At 48.3% G+C, this 26,736-nt stretch overlaps 11 protein-coding genes across 11 annotated transcripts; 9 read left to right on the top strand and 2 right to left on the bottom strand.

Annotated features, from left to right (window-relative positions):
- Positions 1-110: 110 nt before the first annotated feature.
- Positions 111-3,259, top strand: B0J16DRAFT_340278 (uncharacterized protein). Its single transcript, XM_046127658.1, has one exon. The coding sequence runs from the start codon at positions 161-163 to the stop codon at positions 3,140-3,142; it is 2,982 nt and encodes a 993-aa protein (XP_045982283.1). The 5' UTR covers positions 111-160; the 3' UTR covers positions 3,143-3,259.
- Positions 3,260-3,351: 92 nt separating this feature from the next.
- B0J16DRAFT_398020 (catalase-like domain-containing protein) lies at positions 3,352-5,064 on the bottom strand (the record flags this gene model as incomplete). The annotated part of the gene is made up of 5 exons (XM_046132358.1): positions 3,352-3,479; positions 3,530-3,754; positions 3,802-4,799; positions 4,844-5,004; positions 5,059-5,064. 5 exons carry the CDS (start codon positions 5,062-5,064, stop codon positions 3,352-3,354), a joined length of 1,518 nt encoding a protein of 505 aa, XP_045982284.1.
- A 461-nt stretch (positions 5,065-5,525) lies between these two features.
- Positions 5,526-7,442, bottom strand: B0J16DRAFT_398021 (Oxidoreductase, molybdopterin-binding domain-containing protein; the record flags this gene model as incomplete). The annotated part of the gene is made up of 5 exons (XM_046132359.1): positions 5,526-5,988; positions 6,036-6,131; positions 6,182-6,908; positions 6,955-7,344; positions 7,395-7,442. 5 exons carry the CDS (start codon positions 7,440-7,442, stop codon positions 5,546-5,548), a joined length of 1,704 nt encoding a protein of 567 aa, XP_045982285.1. The 3' UTR covers positions 5,526-5,545.
- Positions 7,443-9,324: 1,882 nt separating this feature from the next.
- On the top strand, positions 9,325-11,957 carry B0J16DRAFT_355336 (S-adenosyl-L-methionine-dependent methyltransferase; the record flags this gene model as incomplete). Its single annotated transcript, XM_046129414.1, has 7 exons — positions 9,325-10,064; positions 10,113-10,365; positions 10,981-11,024; positions 11,073-11,158; positions 11,208-11,409; positions 11,444-11,702; positions 11,754-11,957. 7 exons carry the CDS (start codon positions 9,325-9,327, stop codon positions 11,955-11,957), a joined length of 1,788 nt encoding a protein of 595 aa, XP_045982286.1.
- Positions 11,958-13,783: 1,826 nt separating this feature from the next.
- On the top strand, positions 13,784-15,676 carry B0J16DRAFT_414132 (S-adenosyl-L-methionine-dependent methyltransferase). Its single transcript, XM_046133413.1, has 10 exons — positions 13,784-14,017; positions 14,068-14,111; positions 14,157-14,294; positions 14,346-14,412; positions 14,462-14,489; positions 14,536-14,548; positions 14,597-14,662; positions 14,709-15,075; positions 15,128-15,212; positions 15,260-15,676. The coding sequence occupies exons 1-10, from the start codon at positions 13,910-13,912 to the stop codon at positions 15,412-15,414; spliced, it is 1,071 nt and encodes a 356-aa protein (XP_045982287.1). The 5' UTR covers positions 13,784-13,909; the 3' UTR covers positions 15,415-15,676.
- Positions 15,677-15,760: 84 nt separating this feature from the next.
- On the top strand, positions 15,761-17,026 carry B0J16DRAFT_371591 (uncharacterized protein; the record flags this gene model as incomplete). Its single annotated transcript, XM_046130419.1, has 2 exons — positions 15,761-16,089; positions 16,141-17,026. The coding sequence occupies exons 1-2, from the start codon at positions 16,034-16,036 to the stop codon at positions 17,024-17,026; spliced, it is 942 nt and encodes a 313-aa protein (XP_045982288.1). The 5' UTR covers positions 15,761-16,033.
- A 702-nt stretch (positions 17,027-17,728) lies between these two features.
- Positions 17,729-18,715, top strand: B0J16DRAFT_398029 (uncharacterized protein; the record flags this gene model as incomplete). Its single annotated transcript, XM_046132360.1, has 1 exon — positions 17,729-18,715. One exon carries the CDS (start codon positions 17,729-17,731, stop codon positions 18,713-18,715), a length of 987 nt encoding a protein of 328 aa, XP_045982289.1.
- A 492-nt stretch (positions 18,716-19,207) lies between these two features.
- Positions 19,208-21,163, top strand: B0J16DRAFT_398030 (uncharacterized protein; the record flags this gene model as incomplete). Its single annotated transcript, XM_046132361.1, has 1 exon — positions 19,208-21,163. One exon carries the CDS (start codon positions 19,208-19,210, stop codon positions 21,161-21,163), a length of 1,956 nt encoding a protein of 651 aa, XP_045982290.1.
- Positions 21,164-21,625: 462 nt separating this feature from the next.
- On the top strand, positions 21,626-22,819 carry B0J16DRAFT_266761 (heterokaryon incompatibility protein-domain-containing protein; the record flags this gene model as incomplete). The annotated part of the gene is made up of 1 exon (XM_046123426.1): positions 21,626-22,819. A coding segment is annotated over one exon (1,194 nt), but the record flags the coding sequence as incomplete, so codon positions are not given.
- Positions 22,820-24,150: 1,331 nt separating this feature from the next.
- Positions 24,151-25,729, top strand: B0J16DRAFT_303771 (ankyrin repeat-containing domain protein; the record flags this gene model as incomplete). The annotated part of the gene is made up of 1 exon (XM_046124691.1): positions 24,151-25,729. The coding sequence occupies one exon, from the start codon at positions 24,151-24,153 to the stop codon at positions 25,549-25,551; it is 1,401 nt and encodes a 466-aa protein (XP_045982292.1). The 3' UTR covers positions 25,552-25,729.
- A 107-nt stretch (positions 25,730-25,836) lies between these two features.
- B0J16DRAFT_286043 (uncharacterized protein) lies at positions 25,837-26,713 on the top strand. Its single transcript, XM_046124073.1, has 2 exons — positions 25,837-26,117; positions 26,164-26,713. Exons 1-2 carry the CDS (start codon positions 25,901-25,903, stop codon positions 26,673-26,675), a joined length of 729 nt encoding a protein of 242 aa, XP_045982293.1. The 5' UTR covers positions 25,837-25,900; the 3' UTR covers positions 26,676-26,713.
- Positions 26,714-26,736: the final 23 nt, after the last annotated feature.

Raw genomic sequence — 26,736 nt, forward strand, 5'->3', positions numbered from 1 at the left:
CTAACGCCAGTCTAGTGTCATATTGACTTTCACAAACCCCATACACACGTCATAGCCACCAGGAAATATAAGCTAGCTCAACCTCTTACCTCGGATTCTTCGGCCGTCAGCAAATCTCTCAATTGCTTTAAGAAACAAAACAGAGCAATTGAGCGCGACAATGGCTTCAGACCAATCCTCGGACACCCAAGTCGAAACACCGCCTCCAAAACGCAAACTCCCACCATGGCTAAACCACTTCAACACCCACGACCTCAAAATCTTTCTCCGCTGCTGGATCGCAATCTGGACAATGCTCCTACTCATCTTCATCCACCCAGCGCTCGTCGAACTCGGCCAAGCAACCTTTCTCGGCGCAATTCTTCTCTTCGCAGTACCACCAGCCAGCATCGTCTTCATCTACCTCCTCGGCGCCCTGTCGCTTTTGTTGGGAATGTGTCTAGCATGGTGTTGGGGATTGTTGACTATGAAAGCTGCACTCGCTGCAAGACCCGCTTCTCAAACACTGGCTTTGTTGGGTGAGTTGCAGACGCAAGCTGTGCAGAACGCGAAGAGTACGGGACAGAGTCCTGTTTGGGAGGCGCAGATTTTGATTCATAATGGGTTTATGCTTGATGCGAGGGTTACGGCTGTTTTTATGTGCTTGGGTTGTTTGTTTATTTATGCGCTTGCGAGATTGAGGTGTGCCAATCCAAAGACTGTGGTTATGCAAATCTTTGGGACCATTGTCACGGATATTTTTATTCTGTTTGGTCCCGGACTTCCGAGATTTACGGGAAACGTTGCTCGAGTTCTTGTTCTTCCTGGTGCCGTGGGGATTGGTCTGGGCTTGGTATGCTGTTTGTTCTTGTTTCCGCACTCAACGTCACATGTTGTTCTTAGTGGTCTTGAAAGACTGGTTCGCATGTCCAACCAAGCGATTGTTTTCACAAAGAAGGGCCTGCAGGGGAACAATAGTCCGCTCGCACAACTTCATGCCACTAGAGCTGGTATGATCTCTGCTTTCAAAGCCGGACAACCCGCCCTCGCTTTCCTCCCACTCGACTTCTCCCGCGGTCTATGGGGCGCAGACGACATCAAGGGTCTACACGAGCGAGCACGCAGGGTTATGTACACTAGCCTATACCTCATCGACTTCCAAATCGGTCGAGTTCGAAGCCAGTGCAAAGAAGAACAGCACAGAAAAGCCGAAGCAGACGGTCATCTCGGACCTGTAACAGATACGGAAAAGTACGAAATTGGTCGCCGTCATCGACAAGAGACTGTTACGCTTTTAAGTGCTTTCGAAAGACCAGAAGGTGCAGAATTACGCAGCAAGACGAAGAACACGCTTTTGGGAACACTGGCTGAAGTCATGGAGATCGGACCCCAGGCTGTTAATCTTGCAGCTGATTACATCAAGGCCGTGAATAATTGCCGCTGGTTCAGAAAGACTTCACCTGCACGGTTCGAAGAACTTAACCGGAATCTCCACGATCTTCTTGCTCGATCGCGAATTGCTAGAGAAGCATGTATCGTCAACACAACCAAAGGCGTTCTCGAAGCCCACGCAGAATTATTCGACGCCAATGGGAAACTTAAACCTATAGAAGGAACTGATAGGCCCTTTCTTCCCAGCTTGGTCATTGCCATGGTTTTGGAGGAGCGAATGCTAGGATGGATGACCGCAGTGGAAAACCTTCTCGAGTACATCCTCAACCTCTCCGAGAAGCGCACAAAAGGACGATTCTGGGTGCCTTCACGTATTCAATACGCCATTTCCTGGCTGTTTCACGGGCAGATTACATATCCGGGTCATGACGCTGCAGCAGAGGAAGATCCAGATAAACTAATGGACGGCCAAACCTTTGACGAACAAACGAAAGAAACAAGACGAAGATTAGAAGTAAGCCGCGGCTACAAAGGATCATCCGCACGAAGGAACAAGTTCAGTCGCGTTCTTATGGCAACATACAATTGGCTCACGAATCCAGCGGGAATGTACGCTCTACGCATGGTAGTCGTGACAGTAGCGACAGGTATTCCAGCCGTCATTCCCCAAACAGCAGGCTTCTTCTACCGAGAAAAAGGAATCTGGGCAGTAATCAGCGCTCAAACAGTCCTTTTAGTCTACCTCGCTGATTTCACATTTTCCCTCGTCGCTCGAACAGCCGGGACGCTAGTCGGCGGTGTAATCGGTATGGTAACTTGGTACATCGGCGCAGGAAGCGGAATCGGTAATCCCTACGGCATGGCAGCAGCTACAGGCGTCGCTATAATTCCGCTCCTCTGGTGGCGATTGTTTCTTCCTCCTTCATTCCAATTCGCTACTATCATGGCCGGAGCGACGTTTTGTCTTGTTATTGGGTTTAGTTGGGACCACGATCATATCGTGCAGTATGGTCTTCCAGGAAAAGGCTACGAAGCGTTTTGGAAACGAGTCGTTACTGTTCTGATTGGCTTTTTGGTAGCGTTTATCGTGCAGCTGTTTCCGAGTCCGCCGTCTGGAACTACACATGTGTGCAAAACACTGGCGAATTCCGTGCGCAGCTTGTCAGATCACTACGCGCTACTGATCTCCCACTGGGGCCGTACTGACAAGAACGGCGCTTTGGGTGCAGTCGCGGAGAACGTCTCCATCGAGGTCGCAGAAGTCCTCCTCGCGTTAAGTCCTTCAATTGCTTTACTAAAAGGTGAACTAAGTTTCAGCCCGTTCGACCAAACCGTCCTCCAACGAACAAAAGAGCAATTACAATACATGAACCAAGCCCTCGGAGGTTTACTAAACCTCGCATCCACCCTCCCAAAGGAATTACAAGACCGTCTCGTCCGGGTCGCAGGAATCCTCGACGACCGATCCATAGGCGATATAATGGCCGTGTTAGCCATCATCGAACAAGCTTTACGAACAGGATCTCCTCTACCAGAAAGATTACCTGCGCCATTGATAAGACGGGCGACGGATCTGGTGCAGTCGCAGAGTGAAGAGGTTATTCTGACGGCGACGTTGGTTCAGGATGAGAATCATCGACGGTATTGTGTGGCTGTGACGTTGTATCTTAAGTTTTTGGGGAGTGTGGATGATTTGTTGATTGTGCTGAAGGAGGCTTTGGGGGAGAGACATATCATTTATCAGTGGAATGATATGAAGGAGATTGTGTGAAAGATTGGAAAAGCATGGCTGTTAGATTTGGTTTGTCATTTCTTGGGCACTTCAGTGTATGTTGTCACATTTTCACAATTTGTATAATCTGAGAAGTATACAGGAATAATCATCAAACTATTCCTATTCCCCAGGCTCACTTTCTAGTGGGATTGGTACAGTGACATTTAGTGCATTATAAAGCGTTGCGATATAATCCGAGACTCTTCTCACTTCATACGCTCAGCCAGAACCCTCTGACTAGGCGGCGCCTTAGAATGATCAACATTCTCATTCATCTTATCCAACTTCTCCTCCAACCGATCACCAATCTCAGGGTCAACGTTCCTCCACATTTCTAAAATTCTGTCAGCTCTATTACCACAATTACTTGATCACTCAACTTACCAGCTGTCTCCTTCTGAACTTGAGGAAGTGCCTTGTTGACATGCCCAGACAGGTTGTTCAAAAAGACTTCATCTTCACCATTGTCCTTGAACATCTTCCACAGAGTACGTGGTTGTTCCCAGTCTTCTTCAGTGACGTCGGAGGAGTAGGCTTGTACCTTGCCGACCCATTCACTATGGGCAACGTCTGCGGGACCACTCTTTACCTTGCGGAATGAAGAGCGTACTTCACATGTCAGCATTTATACAAACAATTCAGAGCGTTAGACTTACCATAATCAGGATCAGATCCATAATTCCCATCCAATCTCATTGGCCCATCCCTCTGATAAGGCGAATAAGTATCCAAAGGCCGATTACACGGCAACTGCTGATAATTCGGCCCAACCCGATACCGCGCTGCATCAGGATAACTAAACATCCTCGCATGAAGCATAAGATCAGCCGACGGCGCAATTCCAGGGATTAACGTCGACGGTGAGAAAGCAGCCTGCTCAATCTCGGCAAAGTGATTGTCGGGGTTCTTGTTCAACGTGAGTTTTCCGACAGGAATAAGAGGATAATCCTTGTGTGGCCAGATTTTGGTGATGTCGAAAATGTTCCACTTGTATGTCTCTGCTTCCTTGGGATCCATGACTTGAAGCATCATCGTCCAGGATGGATAGTCGCCTTTTTCGATGGCGTTGTACATATCCTTGACGTGATAATCTGGCTCTTCACCAGCAAGACGAACAGCATCTTCTTGAGAAAGATTCTTGATGCCGGCGTCAGGTTTGAAGTGGATCTTGACGTACTTGTACGATCCATCCTCCGGCTTTCCAAATTTGAAAGTGTGATTTCCAAAACCGTTTACATTTCTCAATGATTCCGGTACACCCCGCGGTCCGAAAAGCTGCATGAGGCAATGCGCGCCCTCTTGGTTATGATTATGAAAGTCCCAAAACATACTCGCGTCCGCAACAGCAGTTTGAGGATGACGCTTGTGAGATCTGTTAAGGGAGGGAAACTTGGCAGGATCACGGATGAAGAAAACAGGCAAGTCGTTCCCTACAAAATCCCAGTTTCCTTCCTCTGTTTTCATCTTGAGAGCGAAACCACGGATGTCGCGGAGTGTGTCGGAGGATCCTTTTTCGCCGGCGACGGTGGAGAGACGGGCTAGGACGGGGGTTTGTTTGCCGATGCGACGGAAGGGAGCGGCGGAGCACCAGGATGTTATGTCGTGGGTGCATTCGAATGTTCCCCATGCTCCGGCGGCTTTGGCATGGACGACTCTGTTTGTGTTAGCTGTGTTGACGATTGGAGGTCGCGGGCTTACCTCTCGGGGATACGTTCGCGGGGGAAGTGGGCGAGAGTTTCGATGAGTTGTGTATCAGCCAAAAGACCAAGACCGCCTCTGGGTCCCTTGAGAATCATGGATGATGTTGGGTCTCGGACTGGCACACCCTCGGCGAGGGTATACACGGGAGGTTCTTCTGACTGCCATGTTCAATTAGTCAATGCGCAATTTCAAGTCTGAGCTTGAATACTCACAGCCATTTTTGATATTGTGTTTTTGATATTGTGAAATTTGCACTACAATGTTTTTCAGCACTGACAAATAATTGCGCGTCGATTGGTGGTCTTCAGAGCGGTTCTTATATCCGGCCCACCAGCATTGGAAGGTCTACCGCATTGTGACGTGATCATTGTCGATTGCCGACACACATCAAAAGCGTCATAGATGGCATTTATTATGGGGTTCGACGCGATTATTACGGTCGAATTGGTCCGTGAGGTGGTAATTCTCGGTCGCATTGAAGTGAAGACGAGTGTAACCCAGTCGTCGGCTAAGAACACGGCAAAGCAGAGTTAACGACACCATCTACGACTCTAGTCATGAATCGCAGTAAATTTGACGATTGAAGTATCAGTAAGAGCTCAGTCAAAAATAGTAAAGGTAGTTCATCTCGTGAAAGCCACATTAAGTGGCAGATAAAAAGTCTACATACTCTCATAATCCCAAAGCAAACCCATTCCCCTACTCATCAACATCCCGAGGCTCAGCATCCTTAGTCAACCTCTCGTATTCCTCGATACTCATCGGCACAAAACCCGTCGGTCTAGTAATAGGCGTAAACGCCTCCCCATGCTCATTAAACTCCATCAATCTCTTCCTCGTAGCTTCCCTCTTCACATTAACGCTATAAACCTTGACACGGTGACAACTGCTCGTTACGTGAAGACTCCAGTTCCAGCTATGTCGTACCTCCATGGGCTGCGTGTTAAGACTGTTGTCCCAGCAGCGAACGACTAGCTCCATCCAGCCTTCGTGGTCGCAGGGGACTTTGCCTTTGAAGGTGCGCCACGCGAATTTGTGTTTTGGGGAGAGGTTTTCGATGGGTACAGCGTACCAGACGTAGCCGCCGTCTGATGAGATTTCGACTCTTTCGGGCCAGCGACCTCCGCCGGAATATGCCCAGCCTAGGCATGTTAGAGATATTTATGATGAGCGCTGGGCTGCGGCGTACCTGTGACTTCGATTTCTCCATCGTGTACGACGACTTCCTTGTTCCAGGGTGACATGATAGCGCTGCTGACAGGCATCTCCTGAATCTGGATTCCCACTGCAGGCTGTTAGTCTCATTCGTAGTGTCCTGTAAGGTAGAGAACTCACTCGTGGGCAGCTGGTTATGCTTCCCAGTCTGCTGCTGGAAGTACAAATACTCCCTACTCTGCACTGGCGCCAAACTCGGCGTCTCAATCGCCTTGATTCTATAGAGCCACTTACAGCTCCTCGCCCCAATATACCCCATAACAACAGCCCGAACAGGCGCTCCATGGATCTTAGGCAAAGGCTCACCGTTCATCTCCCAGGCAAGAATAACCTCATTAGCCTTGACTTTCGACCACGGTACGGAAACAAGGTAATTCATGCACTGTCCACCCTTAAAGTACGTATCCGCGCCATAAAGCTCAAGATGCTTCGCACCATCTTTCAGACCGCCGCAGTACTTGATTACCTTTTTGAGGGACACGCCTGTCCATTTTGCGGTGCCGATAGCGCCTTCAGCCCAGGGGGCGTTGATCATTTCGTCGCCCTCGCCGGGGTATTCGATGATTTGCTCCAAGCGACGCGTTCCACTGCATTGCAAGGTGACGAGCTTTGTGGCGCGTGGGAATTTAGTTTCGTCTTGTAGATCGGCGAAGGTGAGGGTTTTGGGATTGTTGACGAGTCCATCCAGACGGAGATCCCAAGCTGAGACGTCTATGTCTGGGATACCGCCGTGGTTGCGAACGAAATGGAGATTGTTGGGCATGATGTAGTCTTTGGTAAGAAGGCTCTTTGGCGCTTCGCCGTTGTAAGGGAATTCGAGAAGATGGAGCATATCGGGATGTTTTTCCTACCATTGTCAGTCCTCGACCCTTTGATCTTCTTACTGAACATACCTTGAGAACAGTCTCCCAACTGATCTCAGGAATCTTGGTCAAAACCCCTCCAATAGCCTTATGCCATAGCTTCCATCTATTTCCCTCGAGGACAGGATTCGTAGCAGGAAGAGGCTCAAGCTGAAATTCCGGTGGCGGGGGAAACTTGTACCGCTTAAAGCGCTGTGCAGCTTTGACTTTCTTTTCGGGGTAATCTTCCCATTCTACGTAACCTTTCCAACCTTCGCGCTCATCTTGGACGTCAAGATCATTGTCACCAGAGCTGACGAGCTGTGAAGTATCCGAGGGTTTGAGACTGTGTGCTTCGGTGTTGACTTGAATGCTGCTTTGGTTGCGGATGCCGAGACGGGCTGCTTCGAGACCTTGCTCGAGGATCCACTCGTCTGGGCCCTGCAGGTCACGTTATGATGGTGAGATTCACAGATATGGGTGTGACCTACCTGCTTATGAGGTACAGACTCACGACGGTTACGAATTTCTGTCTGCATTTTGTCAATTCGCTCAAAAGTCAATTCACGTCTCAAGTCACAAAAGAAAATACGAACTGCTTGCCAAATGCTCTATGTATTCTATCTTTGGCTGAGATGTCGCCATAATGACGAATCCAGCGTCGTAGATTATATCTGGTGCAACCCCATGCTGATCAAGATGACGCCAAGAAATCGCGATAAAGTCGTCACCAACTCTCGATGGAACCTGCATCCACACCAAAATAACCATTCTAATGGTGGAGAAACGGGATTTATTTAAGCGATGTTACTGTTACTAACTTGTTTTCAAGCAATATTGCAGCTTACCAATTCAGTGCTTCGGAGAAGACCCATGAATTGGACCTGGAGTGACGTCTTTGATTTGCCGAAGATGCCGTGGGTCGGGGATCTTATATAATAGAGATGCATGGTTAGAGGTATGCCGTGAAACCGTGAGATATTATCAGATTCACCAACTGATGATATGATATGATGTTCACTTTATTTTTTTCCTTTCAGGCTAATCAGTGTTTGCCAGAGAATAAAGTTCAATTGCTGACAGCTGAACGACTCGAGCTTAGAGCGCCTGTCAAGCTTCTGATCCTCTACCCAGAGCGGGCCCTGTCGATCACCGCCGAAACCAGCGAAACTTCTATTTAAAGGATTCAACTTCACATGTTCCAATTCCCGTCCCAAGTCCAATTGAGTCGAGAATAGTAATAATGCCTTGTGTCAAGAACCATTCCCACCGTGGCAAGGCCGAAAACAGCGGTGATCAGGTCCGTTTTACCCTAGAGCATTCCAGTCATACGCGCAATGGCCCCTGCCCAGCCACGTAAAAATTCCGATCTTTGCTAAAACCGGGAAGTGAGGAATGCGATTGTCAGGGACGGATGCCCTTGCATTGAGGTTTCTTCCTGTAACGTGTGGCGCTGGTTTTGTAAGGAAGGGATTGGATGGCTTAACGGTTAACGGTGATGGGGTCAATTAATTGTTCACGATGGGCATAATTGAAGTTTTCAATGGGTCCTGATCACATTCGTGACTTGTTTAGATTATGTGAATTGATATTTTTATTATTGCCATTGGATTGAGAACCCCCCCTTGGTTACAAAGGCATCAACACCAACAGCTACGCTGGTCATGACAATGACGTTTCCAACGATGCCCTACCCTAGAACATGACATGACTCCCAATTGACAGTGACATGTTTCTCGGCCGTTTTCAGAATCATAACAGGGTCCACGGTAATCCCCGACATGCCAGCCTTGACAGACTGTCGCTCACCAATGTCTCAAACCCAGCCAGCTGGGTGAATGTAGTCTCAGCTCACAAGACACCAAGAAACAAGTTTGACAAGGCAGACAAAGACCTTGTGAACACCTAACTGCCGAGCTTGACCCCTATTCCAGCCTCCCTGATATCATCCCGTGCGTCAAGATTTTATCTTGCCGTGCATCAACATCTCACTATCCCGCTCTCATCGTAGACCCCAGCCATTGTAGTGAACGAGATGTCTCACCGTCAGAAACTCATGACCACTCTGTAACAAGTTTTTGTCAAGTTTCGTAGAGACTTTGTAACGAATGACCCAGGCTGTGACATCTTTTCCGGCCGTCGTTGTGGCTGGACGCCGTTTCTGAACTCTGTTCCTCCCAGGTGCCTGGTCTAGCCCGGACACTAGACCACGTCCACAATCCTGTCTAAGTCGAGAAGGACCCTATTCCCTTGGCACGTCAGACTCAACACCAGGGTCTTAGAATGTATAAAACATATTGAAAGCCTCCTCGTTAAGCATTAATTCTCATCACTCACTTCTGTTCATCACACCGCAAACAGCCTACAAGGCTCTCCTTTGTTTCCACATCTCCTTACAAACACGCAACACTTTCTTTCGCCATGAAGCTCTTTACCGCTCTCGCTACAGCCATGGGTCTAGCTGGTCTAGCCCAAGCTCACATGGAAATGACTTACCCTCCACCCTTCAAGAGCAAGAAGAATCCCTACGCCAACGGCGACATCGACTACAGCATGACATCTCCTCTGTCCGGCAGCGGAAGCAACTTTCCATGCAAAGGCTACCACACTCTTTTCGGCACCGCGGCAGGTGCGCCAACGGCTACCTGGACAGCTGGTAAATCCTACAATATCGAAATTCAAGGCGGCGCAGATCACTCCGGTGGAAGCTGTCAAGCCTCACTCTCTTTTGATGGCGGCAGTAACTGGATCGTTATTCAATCTTGGATCGGCAACTGTCCCATCTCCCCACTTTCTACTTTCAAATTCACTCTTCCTATCGATACGCCCGCTGGTAATGCCCTTTTCGCTTGGTCTTGGTTCAACAGGATTGGTAATCGCGAGATGTACATGAACTGCGCTACCATCAAGGTCAAGGCTAGAACTGGTACTCCCAAGACACCACTCAGCCAACGTCCTGCCATGTTTGTTGCCAACGTCGGCAGAGGTTGCAGTACCAGGGAGGGCGTTGATCTTATGTTTCCCAACCCTGGGCCCGATGTCTCTTTGGGTTCGAGCAACACTGGTCCGCCGGTCGGTCAGTGTCCAGCTGGTTCTGGAGTTGCTGTTCCTACGCAGAAGAGCACTACTAAGGCTCCTACCAAGACTACGACTACTAAACCGTAAGTTTACTATCCTCAATTGAATGTTCTGTACTAACAATGCCTTAGACCTGGAGGTGTCTTCATCACTGTCCCTATACCTACAACCACCAAGAAGACAACCCTCAAATCCACCACTCGCTCAACTTCAACAACCGTCATTCCTCCCGCACCTACCAAGCCCGCCCGCGGTCTAATTGCGCCTGGAACACCCTGCACCCCCGAAGGGTACTGGAACTGCGTCAAGACCGGTACAGCATTCCAGCGCTGCGCTTCTGGTATGTGGTCAGTCAGCATGGCTGTCGCGCCCGGAACACGATGTGTACCCGGTCAAAGCATGGAATTCAAGATTGAATATGCATAATGTCTTTCTTTTTGTCATTTCTTTTGTCGAGATACCTAGAATACCTAGAGTAGAGGATAGATAATTCGGGTGATGAAGTTAACGTGGCACGCTCTTTAATACATTACATTACATTCCTTAACAATTATGAATAATCACATGCCTCGGACCGACACCTCCAATTGTGACTGTTATTTCCGATGCAACCAAAACTTGAGTCATTTTTTTCCGAAGTGGAGAAGATAGCGCACACCGATCTTCAACACCAACGCTACTGACAATGGCGGCCACGACGCAGGATCCCATCGAGCCGATTACGGCGGAGCAGCATGCTGAAGAGGAACATGAGTTTGAATCGTCGGATTTCGACTCGGCGACTTTGTCTTCTAGTTCGACGAGTTTGAACACGAGTATTTATCAGCATGCTTTTGAGAATGGACGGCGGGTGAGTAAATATTTGTTTCAGGTGGCGATAATAGACTAATCGGGTAAAAGTATCATCAGTATCGTCATGGAACGTGAGTAGATTCTGGGGATCAATGAATGGGGTGCTGATTGGACAGATATCCCATTCCGAATGATGATGCTGAGCAGAATCGCGATGACATGAAACACGCCATGATGCTTGAGCTTACAGAGTAAGAACTCATTCTTGGTCTTGAGCAATAAATCTCTAATATTCCCAGTGGTAATCTGTTCTTCTCGCCCATCGGCGATAACCCCCAGAAGATCATCGACCTCGCCACCGGAACAGGAATCTGGGCCATCGACGGTAAGCCATCCCCAGATCCCACTCATGAACAAATCTCTAAATCATCCAGTCGCCGACAAGTTCCCCAGCGCTTCAGTTGTGGGCGTAGACCTCAGTCCCATCCAACCATCCTGGGTTCCCCCAAACCTGAAATTCCTAGTCGACGACATCGAAGACGAATGGATGCACGGCGACGACTTTGACTTTGTGCATATGCGCTGCATCAGTCCTTGGTTGAAAGATGAAGTCAAGGTTCTCCGTCAAGCTTACGAGTAAGCCCCCCATACTCCTACCACCACCACTTAGTATACTGACAAGGCATAGACACATGAAGCCTGGTGCTTGGATCGAAATCCAAGAACTGGACGCCCGCGCCAACTGCGACGACCATTCTCTTCCCGAAGACGCACCACTAGCCAAATTCTTCGATACGGCGACCGAAGCAGTAGGCCACTTTGGCATGAGATTCCGCGCCGGTGAGAATTTGCGCGAACCTCTTGAAAAAGCTGGATTTGTGAATGTCACCTGCAAAGTCCTCAAAGTCCCCATCGGAACATGGGCAAAGGTAAACACCTCCCCCAATCCTCTTTATTTTTTTGACTAAAGCCTGGTTCAGGACAAGAAACTCCGTCTCATCGGCCTTTACCTCAAGACTGCCGTCAGTGACATGTTCGGTGCCATGGCAGCCAAGCCGTTGCGCAAAGTCATGGGACCGGAGGAGATTGAAGTCTTTTTGGCTGCTGCGCGAAAAGATTTGCAGAATGTGAATTATCACGCTTACGAGAATTATTATTTCTGGATGGGGCAGAAGGCTGAGTAGTTATTTTGGCTGTAGGAGGGTAGTCTAATCTGAATTGCATTTGATGCTGCACAGGCTTTGTAATTCATGATTTCCTCTTCGTGCGAAAGCTTATGTGTCCACTGCAGTATGTTCTTTCTCCTTACTGACAGCTTCTTTTCTTAGATTCTTAGGTAAGTAACAAAACAATCATCCCCAAAGGCTTAGCATTGAAAATAGAATACCTAGCCTAAGTGCCAATGTACGCTAGCAAGAGGTAACCAACTCCTTTCATCGCTTATGCTATTCTTCTTCTAAGACCCATTTCAATATCAACGCTCTATGTCTTCAGACATGCTTTCAGCCTCCGACCGCAACGACTCAGCAAGAGGAGTGATCAATTCGAGCAGCGCCTCGTTCCCATCCAGACGAGTCAATCGGGCCATCCGATCAAAGATACGGTAATCTCGCTCACGAACGTGCCGATCCTGTTCGGCTCTCTGGAGTTCAAGAAATCTGTAGATGTCGTCGAATAGCTGGAAAACCATCGGGTCCAATCTTTTTCTGTAACCCGAATGTCGGAAAGTGTTAGGCCACCAGTCTAGGTCGGTGCGGTTCTCGGGGTTCGGGAGGGCTTCGGTATCGATGCCGAATTGCCTGAGAACTAGATTGAGATGGGTGCCGTTAGGAATCAATCTCGTGTCGTTGTCGTAGGATTGTTGGGCGAGTTGAACGACGGCAGATTCCGTCCGAGTTTCGTTCTGCACGATGTACATGGTCCACTAAACCTGATAAAGGACTCCCCTGACATAAACGGTGGCGTTTCTGCGTTCATGCTGGAGGTCACGGAGCAAACGAGCCCACTGGCAATGGGTGTACCAATAGCGTCGTTGGAGTATCTCGATAACTTGCAGCAAAATCGGGTGATTGCGGCTGATCTGCATTTTGAAAGATTGCTGTTCAACGAATGTGGATTGTGGATGAACGACAGTGTTGATAAAAATTTGTGATGATGAAAGGTTCAGGCGGAGATGGGTCATCGGGTTTGAACAAAATGACGATGCGAACGGATTGTGGAAAGCGCGGTTGCTGAAATCCGGGCAAGGTGACAGACAATAAGAGAAGGAGCTATCAAAGGAAGGGGCCAAGTGAGAAGAGTCACAAGGGGCTTGGGTACATGTATACCCAGCGAAAGTAATACGATCAATGTCTTTTATGGTCACCATTCACTGTTCAAAGTAGAGAATAACGGAACTCAAGTGCCCATGCAAACGTCATGTTAAGCAGTATAGCCGCCGAAGCATAACAGACGAAAGAAGTTGGTCACTTTCTGCGAGCTCGGGCTAGAACTTGGGTTGTTTTTATTTCTAGCAGACGAGGATAATGGTTCTGTTACCTACCTAATAAACTACCATCAATTGACTGAATCTTCCTGTCCCCCAGGCTCTCGGCGGCTAATTGTTTTGATATCTGACGGCAACCTCACGTCCAAATTCCAGACCAACATCGTCTGCATGGAGTGACAACCAATTCCTCGGTAATAAGCAACTTTAAAAATGAGTCTAGACCCATCCTTGGCGTCCGTTATGCTGCCACTTTGCTGATAGCAGAAAACGTGACATCAGAAAATGCAACTGAAAGAATAAAGCCATCATTCAACATGCATAAACAGGACTTGGGTGGCGAGTATATTATGCACGGTCCCCCAACAGAGTCACTTTTTCCGCTACCCCGAGTGACACGTCAAGCGAGTGCAACATTCTTTCCGGCCCAATTGGTAAATGGTCCGCCTCACCAAACCAAATCCGTTCTAACGCCCCCCACAAACAGCTGTTCTTTATCCAACATTCCCAAGCCTCTTTTTTTCCCTCCCCCTTGTCCAGATTCCCCCTCACGCAAGACAATCCCTTTTCGAGTTTTGTGTTTGCGTTCAATTTCCCCCGTCACCAACAAAATCCTTCCAAGCAGAGTAAGAAAACACTGTGGAAGGTAAAATGACTACAACTTCTGCTGAAGCTCCTGCGGCCCGGTCCGATCTAGCGTCGGCCGTTGAGTCGGCTCCGGCGCCGCAGCCAGAGTTAGTTCCCGCTGCTGATCCACAGGTGAGTTTACTGTGACATGACACCTTGCAGACAAACACTGACTGGTCTAGGATGGCGATGAGACCGATACTGACTCTGCTGTTGGTGATGACGCGTGAGACATCTCTTCCCTTTGCGTCGCATTCGCTTACCATCGTAGCGCGAGCTCCACTGCTTCTATCACGAGCAGCATTCTTGAGTACCGCACTATTCAGGGTCGCACGTTTCACAGTGACAGACATCCTACGGAGTACTTTACCCCTAATGATGAGCAGCAGTCTGCATCGATTGATATCAAGTGAGTTTGACTGAAAGTGGAGTGAGGTGAGGTAATGCTGACGTTGGGTAGTCATCAGGCTTTGACGCTGCTGTTGGGTGGAAAGTTGTTCCTTGCGCCTGTTAAGGATAATGTGCAGGTATGTGCATTCGTTATGCGTCATGTGGTTTGTTGCTCACATTTGGTAGAAAGTACTGGATGTCGGTACTGGAACTGGTAAGTTTTGCGTCAAGATGTGATTTGACTGAGCTAACGTTCATAGGTATCTGGGCCATGTAAGTTTGTCGTCTCATGGTTGTCACCCACATACTTACCTCTTATAGCGACTTTGCAGATGAATATCCCGAAGCTGAGGTAATCGGTTCCGACCTCTCCCCCATCCAACCTACGTAAGTTCACCTCCTCCTTATCTTCAACCACAACTCACATCATTAGTTGGGTCCCCCCGAACGTCAAGTTTGAGATCGACGACGCCACCCTCCGCTGGACATGGGATGATAACACCTTCGACTTCATCCACATCCGTTACCTGTTTGGCGCCATCAAGGATTGGACCTCTCTTTTCAAGGAAGCCTACCGCTGCTGTGCCAAAGATGGCTGGATCCAATCCGCCGAAGCCGATGTACACATCCGAAGCGATGACGGAACCACTGACGATCTCGATGTTCTGAAGCTCTGGGCTAAGTTGTTCACTGAGGGTGGAAAATTGCTTGGTAATCCCTTCTTTGTCCAAGAGGGTGATTTACAGGAGAAGGGTATCCATGAGGCTGGCTTTACGGATATCAAGAGCATTGAGTACAAGGTGAGCTTGCTCGAATGGTAGTTTGGAGATGAGTTGCTGATCTCTGATGTAGTTCCCCATCGGTGGATGGGCCAAGGACCCTGAGCTCCGCGAAGTTGGAAACTTTGTCCGCGCCACTCTCGAGAACGATCTCGAAGGTAAGATTTCCTCTTCCAAGCTCAATCATCCTCGCTAACATGACTAGGATACACTCTTCTCCTCTGGAAGACCATCCTCCAATGGCCTGCGGACGAGTATGAAGTTTTCCTTATGGAGATGCGCAAGTTCCTGAAGAACCGCAAGGTTCATCCTTACATGACCGTCCGATACGTCTATGGTCGCAAGGCAGAGGCTACTTAAGAATCCTACAGTACTCCATACAATCGCAATTGTTATGCATGCCGGAGGCAAACAGTCATTTACGTTTTTAGCGTGGATTACGTTTAGGTATCATGCAATATAAATAGTGCTTCCTTCGTTAAGACCTTTATATTACGTCTCTCTTTGTGCCAGTCATTTTGCCTTGTCTATGTTATTGCTCTTGGAGCTTATTGAATTCGCGCGCTAGTTAGCTGGAACGTTCTAGATAACCGCTTAGATAGTTTGAACGAGTAGTCATGTCACTCTCCCATATTGATATAACAGATAGTCACGATGGCTTGCCAAACTTCAGGTTTCCCCCAAATATTTGTCCCAAACATGATTACCGCATTGAGCGACCATGTACGACAGCGCAGCTGCAGTCTTGTTGGTCCGGATTAACCAAATCCGAATGCCACCACAGCCGCGAACATTCTCCTCATTTGCCATTGCACTTGTCTTGCATCATCTTTGGCCTGAATCAGTCTGGCAATTCTATCTCTATACCGTCGATATCCATCAGCCAGACACCCTAGATTTTCTGTTTGCGTTCTGAAGTCACCATAAGTTAGCCAGTCTTGAGCGGGCCGTCAACGCGCGAGACAAGAGATTATCAACCATGGCTGAACCGCTTCCATGCCCTACATGGATTTGGTCCAATAATTCCAACGTCCAGTACGTTCAAAGCCACAGCGAAACTGTAGTTGACATCTAATGAAATTCCAGTGCCGCCAAAGATCGGTCTTGGTTCGCCGCCGACTACACGCCCTTTGACTCCATGGTCGGCTCCATAATGGGAGAGACCCAAGCGTCAGTTGTGGGTATCGGCACCGTAGAACTCCCCGTCAAACGAAGTCCGACTGCTACCGGTCCACGATCTCACGGCGTTCTACGCCTGCGCAATGTCCTTCACGTCCCCACACTCATCTGCAATATCATTGGAAATCCGATTCTAGACGAGTACACCATCCATACAAACTTCGATGACAAAGATACCAAAGGCAGCATCAAAGATAAACACGGTAGGAACGCTGCGTACTTTGATGCCCGCCTCAAGCCTTTTCAGGTGAGGTTGAGCGGTCCACCGGTCGGGCCTCGGGTTGGCCCTGCTCCGCTTGAAGTGTCTAAAATGTACGTGATCAACGTGCTATGGGCCGACAATGAGCGAAGGAAATGGGACGAATTACGTGCCAGCAAAGCTCTGCAGCAGGCGGAGGTAGGCCCTCTTACGACCGAGGAAAAGCAGTGGCTCAAGGATCACTGGGGCAACGAGTTCAAATTTCTGATGAGCCACGGTCTCAACATCAACAAGGAAGACGATCGCGAAGAGGGTCGTAGTATCCTCCGGGCCATCATGGTCGACAGTGACGACGACGACTGCGATGATAGCGATGCCGGTCTGGGGTACTCTAACGATGACCACCCGGGGGTGCTGCTAGCTGAATCCTATTTTGACGCCGAGGAACTCAAGTTCATCAAGAAGCACTATAGCGACCCGCTCACATTCATGATCACCTTTGGGCTCAAATTCTACAAGGCTGATGACTGCGAAGAGGCCAAGGCTATTTTTGGGAGTCTCATGTGTCCCGGCCGTGATTATAGCGACGACTAAGCAGCCGATTAGGCTTCACTCGAGAAGGTAGAGCAACTGAGCGAAGAGAAGACCCGGAGCTGTCGGGTAGATAGATCTTTGGACTTGCTATAGGAAGAATACTATACAAAAAAATCCTATCAATTTCCGTACGCGTCACAATGTCAGTTAGATCTGAAAGTGTTCAGGCTATCGTGTTGGTAGGTTCGGAAAAGGAACCTTGTAATTAGCTGTTCCTCGCTCGCTAAATTATATCCCTTTAGGGCTACCAGTTAACGTTACAGAGCAAGATCGCCCAACTAGGAGCGCTATTGTTAAATCGTAGATGTAATATCTTATTAATTTATTAAGATTATCTACAACTGGCATTTTCTATTTTTAAAGGTAAATCTAAGCTACGCTTAATCTAGGATTTATTTGATTAAGTAATATTATAGAAATAAAGTAAATTCTAAGGTAACCAAGTTTCACTACATTTTATAAGTTTTATTCATGTATATAATATCTATTATACTAGTCTTTAATTAGTTTTAACCTATATTAAAACCTACCTTATATTTATTGTTATTTGTAGCTAGCTGTGCAAAGCCTTGCAAGGCTGACTTGCAGGTAGCTAACTGTTCTTTTGTTGCTTACAGCCTCTTTCAATTTCCCCTCATTATCCTCATTAAGTTTTGAAACTGCATCCACATATCAGCGCTATTACTATCATCGGACATCGCCATGGCAAACCGCGATGCAACGCCGCTCCCTGAGTCCACGGCAGAGAAACTATCCACGCCTTTCTCATCCGACAGCAGTGTAACCTCGGCGGAATCCTGCCTAGCCAATCTCCCTGCTTCAATTGTAATTCGAGAACAGTCAATGCGACCCGCAAGGAACTTGCCTCTCTTTCTCCAGTCGGACCTTGAGCCCTGGAAGATCGATCAAATCTACAACTACCTATGGTTCGCTCGAGGTCCAATCTTGCGGGCCCGGTCACTTCACCGATATTCAATAACACGCCGACAAGTCGTCATCACTGAAAGCCCAAGTGAACACCTGATTTCAGACTACTCTGTCATCTTCATCAAACCTCTTCCCGAGTATCTTTTGTCGTATGAATTCTGGGACCAGCATCTTTCTGGTGACAAAGCATTACACTCGGCAGCATGTGGTTTTTTGCTCTCTTATACATGGCTGGTGGCATATCGAACGGACTTCAATATCGCCAGAGAATGCTCTCTACTTCCGGAAAGCCTGACCTGGAACGCATGGACATTGTTCACCAACAGCTTTCTAGACCACCTCGAGGATTCGGAAACCCAGTTGATCAGCCAACGATATTTGTATGGCGAGCTCCGGATGAGTCGCATCAACTACATCTACAAACTGATTCCGTCACTTTGGTTCGGTGATAAGCCAACGAGAGGTTTTATGCCAACCTCTATGTGGAACAAGTCTTTCCTGGAGCGCAATATTGCTCGACTTTTGGGGCTTTTTGTTTTCCTCTCGCTCATCCTTTCGGCCATGCAGGTCGGTCTTTCTACAAGCCAACTACAGGAGAATGTGAATTTTGTTAACGCTTCATATGGATTTGTGGTCGCCTCCTTGTTCGTTGTCTTGTTGACTGCAGCTGTTAGCCTGGTTGTTCTTATATGGAATATACGATATAAAATTCTTTTGCCCTGGACCTTGGGCCTGAAAGAAATGAGGGGGCATGATTTTTAGGCATACTAAATGGTTAAATGTTCAGTTCAATCTATTGGTGTGTTCGGAAAGGGAACCTTGTAATTGGCCGTTCCTCGCCCGCTGAGTCACTTCCCTTCAGGGCTGCTATCGGACGTTACAGGGGAGGATCGCCCTGCTTAGAGCGCTATCAGTGGCCACCTCGGATTTGGGAGTGCCCTATTGGTCCAGGTCTTTGTGAGATCAGAAAGACAAGATGGATCATAGCAAACAAACCCGGCGATAAGATTGAGTATGATGGAGAATTGTTCATTCTACGCCGCCATGAGTCAATGTAACGGTTATGTTGACTGGCAGGGTCGGCCTTATGGATTTAGTGTAGTTACTTGAGAGGGATTAGCCTGTTCTTTCCCTCTGCCAATATGATCAGTTTAAACAGTACGGACATATATAAGATCCTGCCCTTCCTCCAGGATGTTCTCAATGAACAGCCGCCCCGAACACCATACCGCTCATAATTATCGATTCTTGACCATGGCTTCAAACACTCTTTTCATGTCCCCGGCGGAATCGGCTCGGATTCGGACAACTACCCACGACAGAATCAAGCAGCGAGAAGAACAGAGAGGTCAGCCAAGAGAAGTTCAGGACGCCAAAGCTCTAGCCGAACAAGCAGTGTCAACATCCCTCATGCAAGATCTTTCGTCGGCAGCCTTCGGATTCAGTGTACCCAATAAGAGCAAAGACACAATGCCGGCATATGAGATTGGAAGTCCTTACCTGCCTTGCACAAAAAAGCTCGAAGATCTTACGCCGATGAAGCTTCTTGACCTGAGAATGGAGACACATCATAGGGGCTCTTTCCTCCTCGTACGACGTGTTTCACCTGTTGCAATATCGGCCACTTCGTCCTGGGTGGCCGTGCAGGACAAGTCGCAAGAAGCCGAGAGACTTGAGATGTTCCTACATAAGTCTCAACAAGGGTACGACATCTTGGACATGGCATCCGACCTCATCGTCAAGGAACCTTACTACACTCTCAACAACAATGGAGAATCTACCATTCGCGTCGACCATCCTTCAGATCTCATTGTGACAGAGTTAAGCGAACACCCTGAGTCGTGGAGGCAAGCACATGACAACACTTCATCGCACAGTCCACCTTCGGCCAAAGAGTATAAAGAGAAGGGCAATCACGCGCTGTTGAGAAAGAAGAATCACGCTCAAGCTCTCTTTTATTACACCAAGGGCTTGGAACTACTCAACCATGTCCAATCAGACAGCACCTTGCGAAATGATCTGTATCGAAATCGATCCCACGTTAACCTTCAGCTTCAAAGATTTGACGAGGCAAAGTCCGATGCCTTATCTTCGATAACCCAAAACCCTAAAAGTGACCTTGATGCGAAGGCTTATAACCGCGCAGGTCTAGCAGCCTATGGTCAAGGGCAATTTCTCGCAGCAAGGAAATACTTTGAAGAGCAGGAGAGACTACATCCTAACAACCAGCATGTGAAACTGCACCTCAAAAGAGTCCATGTCAGACTTCGAGAAGCGACAGAAGGACTTTACAACATGAGTAGAATTGTCAGCTCCTTGACGAAAGCCGGAGGTCGACCTGATGCCGCGTCGTTCGACGGACCGACTGAAATCAAGGCTAGCCCTGGCGCTGGTCGTGGACTTTTCGCTATGAGGGATATACAGCCAAATGAGATAATCATGTGCGAGAAAGCTTTCTGCGTTGCGTGGAGTCACGAGCCTGAGACATTCAGTGCGTTGGTATGCGATATCCGAGAAGGTACCGCCATCAAAGTCTTTCCAGCGGGTTTGCATAAAGCTGTTGTTCAGAATCTACTTAACAACCCATCCCAAGTTGATAAAGTCTTGGATCTCCATGGCGATTACGAAGGCCTGGGAAAGAAGCTCCGAAAAGTCGACGGCGTTCCTGTGATCGACACCTTCCAGATTCACGACATCATTCAGCGCAACGCCTTTGGGCCAGGCCAGCAAACCGAAGACGAAGACATCAGCAATGCCAGCACGGGTCTATGGGTTCGAGCATCATACATCAATCACTCATGCATCCCAAACGCAAAGAAGGACTTCATCGGCGATCTCATACTCTTCCGCGCTATGAGAAAGATTGCTGCCGGCGAGGAAATAACTCACGCTTACGACGAGTCAAGTGATTACGAAGCGAGAAAGGCGGCTATTAAAAGAACCTGGAATTTCGAATGTCGATGTCGGCTTTGTTTAGTTGAGGAGAAGGAGAGTGACGATATGCGACGGAGAAGACGAGAGGCTGAGGAAAAGGCAAGTGACTTTGTTGGGGGTAATAATCCAGCTGGAGCGAGTAGGATAATGGTAAGGAAAGCTAGAATGCTAAGAGAGACATTGAATGAGACGTATGATGGGAAGAAATATAAAGGGCTACCAAGGCGATCGCTTGGTGGGATAGATGAGTGGCTTCGCCTATCCATTGCTGGATAGTCTATTTGAGAAAGGGAATAGCGTGTGCATTGTAGGACCTATTACATCAACGCCTCGTTTCTTGTTTTCTCTTGAGCAATAGTAGCTTGATATTGGGTCAATGCATCAGTGGGTGCTACTTTGTCCATGTTTCTTGTAATCAATTGTCCGCAAAGCTTGCAAGACAGCAGGTAGCCCACGAACGAATCATACTCCAAAGCTTATTATGTCAAGATAAAGTAGCTCTAGCGCGTCTCAGCCATAATAAGTCGACTAAATTATCTCCTCCCCTGCTTTGGGTCGCCAACCTCCTCACCACATCACAGACACGTAAGTGGCGCGTTGGCTGCAACTCAAGAGTATAAGGCTGGTCGTTTCCCCTCGCTGACCCGCTTTCGGTATCTGGTTTGTAGTCCACGTTCTTACTTAGCAGCACCAAGCTTTAACATCGCCCTCATAGCGAATTACGTGTCTTCACTCGAAATGAGAGACAGGTCTCAGACCGCTGCATCGATCAAAAAATGGCTCTCCGTTTGCGATGAACACCATACCAGCTGCATCAATGCATCGGATGCGCAATCGGTTCGGCCTACTTGGCTGATTGATGTTGAAGATCAATGTATCGTGCAGGGAGATGTTCCAGCCAAATACATCGCTCTCAGCTATACTTGGCTCGATGTCAAAGGTCAATCGAGTGCCATGGATCATATGCAGCTACTCAGTAGCAACATGCAGTCAATGAAAACACCTGATGCGCTGCGCAAAGATGCAGCAAGATTACCCACTGTTATCAAGGATGCAATCGAATTGACATCTCTACTCGGAGAAAGATGGTTGTGGGTTGATAGGCTTTGCATCGTTCAGGACGGGCCGCAGAAAATGTCAGAATGCATGCGCATGGACAAGATTTACGCTGGCGCCTATATGACCATTGCTGCCGCGGCCCAAGGTGGGCTATTCGCCGGTACCCGGCACGATTATGGGGTATCGGACGGCACAACTGAGAGTACTGATGAAAAGATCAGACGTCACTATCATAGACTAAAGTTGTCAAGATGGGCGAAAAGGGCTTGGACCTACCAAGAATACATCCTCAGCAAGCGCATCGTCTTCTTCCTTGACACAGAGATCTTTTGGCAATGTGAGATTGCAACTTGGGACCCAAAGTTTTCATTTTCAAATCAAGACGAGCAGGCATTTGTCGGTACAGTACCAAACTCGACCCTACTAAGGCATCTTGAGACCCCAGAATATCCCGACTTCAGCCTCTACGCCGACATAATATGCCCCTACAACGGGCGTGAGCTCTCATATCAGGAAGACGGCCTTTCAGCATGTTTGGGAATCCTGAACAGGCTTGAACCAGCATTTCCCGGTGGCTTTACATTTGGTCTTCCAAGACTTTATTTGGACCATGCCCTACTTTGGCAGCCACTCAAAATGTCTTACGACGATGTTGATACCGGAAGGTCAGCCTCAGGACGAGTGCTATCTGACGGTTGTGCGCCAAGGACAGGTCTGCCAACCCGTCGACCCTCGCTGCCATCCTGGGCATGGTGTGGTTGGCAATGCTTTGTTGACCCCGACAGCCTCCTGAAAGCGTTCAACCTCTGTCAATCCTCTGATCAAAATCTCGAAAGAAAATCTTGGACGTTGCAGAATCTCGTTACCTGGAAACCTGTTAACTTAGAAGAGGTTAGTGGGAAAGGGTCGTGCCCAAAGTCCAAACCATTATCGACGTCGAAATCTTCTTTGCAATCGAATCTGATATCAGCCCGAGTCCAGAGCGCATGTTTCTTTTCTGCAGCCACGCTTGCACTGCGGGCTTTCCCACGCTTTGCTTTTAGGGGAGGGTTTGTTCGCGCCCACGCCAATCCAGTGCTTGGACACAAGCCATTGAGTGATTTACCAAGAGTGGTTGTTATCCAAGACCACTCTGGCCGGTTTTCAGGGTTACTTCGGGTAACAGGAAACTTAACTCGTGAAGAAGGCCAAGAAATGAAACTCATTGCCGTTTCTCAGGGGTGCGCAAATGGCCGAAATCTAAACGAAAACTTCGAAGAAAGGGTGTTTCATCGAAGTAGATATCATGACGGAAGGGAATTTCTGCCGCTCTACGATGAATATGAGCGGTGGATTGGCTTTCGTATCGACAGCCCGGGCACCGTCACTCTTCGTGGAATGTATCGTGTTATTGCAGAAGGGGCCTATAAGCCTAGTTTTGACCCTCCTGTTGCGGCCTATGACGATCAGACCGTTTATGACTTTTTTAATGTTCTCTGGGTTGAAGACGGGGATGATGGAATCTCATACAGAGCCGGCTGTGGATACGTGCTCAAGGATCGCTGGGAAGCAATGGCGCCCACTGAGATGGACATCACGCTTGGTTAAAGCCTTCAATGCAAGTCGGCCAAATAAATCACCGTGTTGACTGCTATTTGATTACTTCTCGAAACAGTTGCCGCATTGGTCTATGTAGTCAATAAGGCAACTCGAAAGGACTTCCGTAAACGTTGTGGTGGAAGGATTCATGCAGCCATTGCGAGCCTGGACGGGTTAGCGCTGATCAGGCACTTGGCAGGGCATTCTTTCAAAAGATCTTGTTGCAGTCAGAGAATGAAAGGTACTCGAGGCTCTATTGTATAACGAGGATTGTAGAAGAATGGAAGAACGATAGATTGGCCGATTACTAGAGCCGTCTCAACTGTCTCTCAACGACGCCGTGCAGTTAAGGTTCATTGAATCCAACAAGCGCATTCAATTGACGACAAGGCTGTTAGCGCTGGATTATCCGCTAAAAGTGAACCCCGGACCTTTTACGTCACCATCTACAGTGGTCTGCGGCGTCTGCCACACCAAATCAACCATCGCGCGATGAGCTCTTCAGCTGTAAGTATCGACTCGGCTCCCTCCCGGTCCCGACGGGGGATTATCAATCGGTATATCTTTGCTATTAGCCCGCTCTTGGGGATCGATACCTTGACAAGTAAGAGCCCACAACTGAAATCATGGGAGTCATACAAGAAGTCAACACTGCTGCAGCCAGTGACGCCCCTCCACCATACACATCACCCAGTCCAACCCGTCCCAAATCCTCCTTCTTCAAAGCCCTCACCTCCAGTCTCCGCTCCAAACCCGATCCCCTCGTTTCAGCCCTCTGCCATGCCTCCTCCCGCGGCGACGAACAACAAATCCTGAACTTTATATCCCAAGGAATAAACATCCACGGCCGAAACGAAGATGGAAACACACCCCTCAAATGTGCAATGCTACAGGACCAAGCAGGCGCTGCAAGAATACTCATCTCCGCTGGCGCAACGACTAATAAACTACCACCATTGTTCAAAGCTGCAGGAATGGGCAGTTTGAACGTAGCTAAGATGTTACTTGACACTGAGGATGTTAATGCGGTTATGAAGAATGGGCAGCCTTGTTTTGTGGAGGTTGTTAATAAAGGGAATTTGGCGGGAGTGAGGTTTCTTCTGGAGAATGGTGCTAAAGCTGATGCGACGGTGTGGCCTGGTGGAAGTCTTCTCGCTCAAGCTGTCAGGAAAGGTCAAGATGATATCGTTGACCTATTAGTGGTCTATGGCGCCGATGTCAATAGTGCTGATATCCACGGGAACTCGGTCCTCAACATCGCTATTGAGGAGGGTAATGCCAAGCTGGTAGGATGTCTTCTCGAACAAGGCGCCCAGACTCAACCAGCTACCATTCTGTGCACCACGGTTTTGGAATACACGATTAACAAGAAACGCCTCGACATTCTGAGACAGCTTGTTGCTGCTGGCGTCGATCTTGGACTTACAGACGTACATAATCAACCCATTCTCATCAAAGTCATCAGGAACCCTCTTCTCAAACCTCAAGACAAACTCGAAGTCATCCGAATTCTTCTCGACAACGGTGCCGATCCCGATACAACAGACATAGTCTTCGGTCTCCCCGCGCTCTGCCACGCCGTCGAAACAGCCACCCCAGAAATCGTTGAAGAATTACTCACCCGCGGCGCGCAAACCAAGATTCGTATGCTGGGCGGCCAAACGATGATAACATACTCCATCGACGTCAATCACCGCAATCACATCAAATCTTTGCTCTCCTATGACGTTGACGTGGATGAGGTTGATGGGCTGAATAGAACGCCGTTGATGTTAGCGATTTTAAGGTTGGATTTTAATATGGCCAAGATGTTTATGGATCACGGTGCTGATCCGAGCGCAGAGTTTAATGAGGGTGCGATTGACTTTATCAAGGCTTTGAAGAGGAGAGATTTTCTGGAGATACTTGGTCTTACGGGTGAGCCGAGGGTACCTCTTGCGACTGCAGCAGCTGGCCCTTCGCGTGCGGTTGAAGAAGCGCCTGACGTTCCGCCGCCTTCGTATGAAGTTGTTGTCGGAAAAGTCTAGAACAACTCATAATGAACTCAATTGACCAATCGATTCCAAATGCCGCAATATCCCCGAGTTAAAAGCTCCGCGATGACGCAGTGTGACATAAGCTCGGGGACCATCATTGACATTTCTGTGAGACCCTCAAAAACGCCAGCCTTAGGTTGATACACACCAAATTACCCCTCAAACGACGTCCTCAGGTTGATAGTCTGATTAGAAATACAACTCGAGTATTTAATCTATTATTTTTCTCGTCAAGTTCAATTTCTTTCTTTCTTCTGTATCCCCATCAATTGCATCAATTGATCACTCAATTCTCTTTCAATTCCACCTTGAAGTTCGCTCTTCATTCTCATCATTCATCATGAGCAACAACGAGATCGCTGAAAACGGTTGGACCGCTGTTCCCGTCGATGCTGGCAAAATCTTCAATAACGGCCCATACATCAATGAGCCTGAGTACTTTGACATCAAGACCATCCAATTCCCAACCGATCCCATCGTCGAAAAGACTCAGCAGCACGCCAAAGACAATCTGCAGAAGCAGACGTACAATCACTCCATGAGAGTCTTCTACTGGTGTAAGTCCCCTCAACTTCAATTCTACTCAGTTTACTAATTCCTTAGCAACCATCATCCTCAAACAGCAGTTCCCTGATCACAAATCCCTCTCTCCCACAACGCTCGCCCTAGCCTGTCTTCTCCATGACATCGGCACCACCGACAAGAACATGTCCTCAACCCGCCTCTCCTTCGAATTCCAAGGCGGCTTCCAATCCCTTACCCTCCTCCAAGACTGGGGTTCAACCCAAGATCAAGCCGAAGCAGTCTGCGAGACCATCATCCGTCATCAAGATCTCGGCACGGAGGGAAACATTACGTTTCTGGGCCAATTGATCCAGCTTGCTACGATTTACGATAATGTGGGTGCGCATCCGAATGTGAAGGATTTTGGAAGGATTATTCATGAGAAGACTAGAGGGGATGTTAATGGGTTGTTTAAGAGGGAGGGTTGGTTGGGGTGTTTTGCTGAGACTATTCGCAAGGAGGAGGGGTTGAAGCCTTGGTGTCATACTACGCATATTCCCAACTTTGCGGAGCAGGTTGAGGCGAATGAGTTGCAGAAGCCGTATGAGTGAGGGTCTCACGGGAAATGGGTCAAGAACACAGTAGTTAGACACTCATTTATAAGTTAGCCCT

This window comes from Fusarium flagelliforme (genome assembly GCF_020744385.1).
Source record: "Fusarium flagelliforme strain FIESC 12 MPI-CAGE-AA-0113 chromosome Unknown B0J16scaffold_4, whole genome shotgun sequence".
NCBI lineage: Eukaryota > Fungi > Ascomycota > Sordariomycetes > Hypocreales > Nectriaceae > Fusarium > Fusarium flagelliforme.

Bases quoted from the DNA above. Each gene is read 5' to 3' on its own strand.
- B0J16DRAFT_340278 (XM_046127658.1), top strand. From the start codon at position 161: ATGGCTTCAGACCAATCCTCGGACACCCAAGTCGAAACACCGCCTCCA.
- B0J16DRAFT_286043 (XM_046124073.1), top strand. From the start codon at position 25,901: ATGAGCAACAACGAGATCGCTGAAAACGGTTGGACCGCTGTTCCCGTC. The intron at 26,118-26,163 runs GTAAGTCCCCTC...CTAATTCCTTAG, and splicing joins CATGAGAGTCTTCTACTGGT to CAACCATCATCCTCAAACAG.
- B0J16DRAFT_414132 (XM_046133413.1), top strand. From the start codon at position 13,910: ATGACTACAACTTCTGCTGAAGCTCCTGCGGCCCGGTCCGATCTAGCG. The intron at 14,413-14,461 runs GTATGTGCATTC...CACATTTGGTAG, and splicing joins CTGTTAAGGATAATGTGCAG to AAAGTACTGGATGTCGGTAC. The intron at 15,213-15,259 runs GTAAGATTTCCT...TAACATGACTAG, and splicing joins TCTCGAGAACGATCTCGAAG to GATACACTCTTCTCCTCTGG.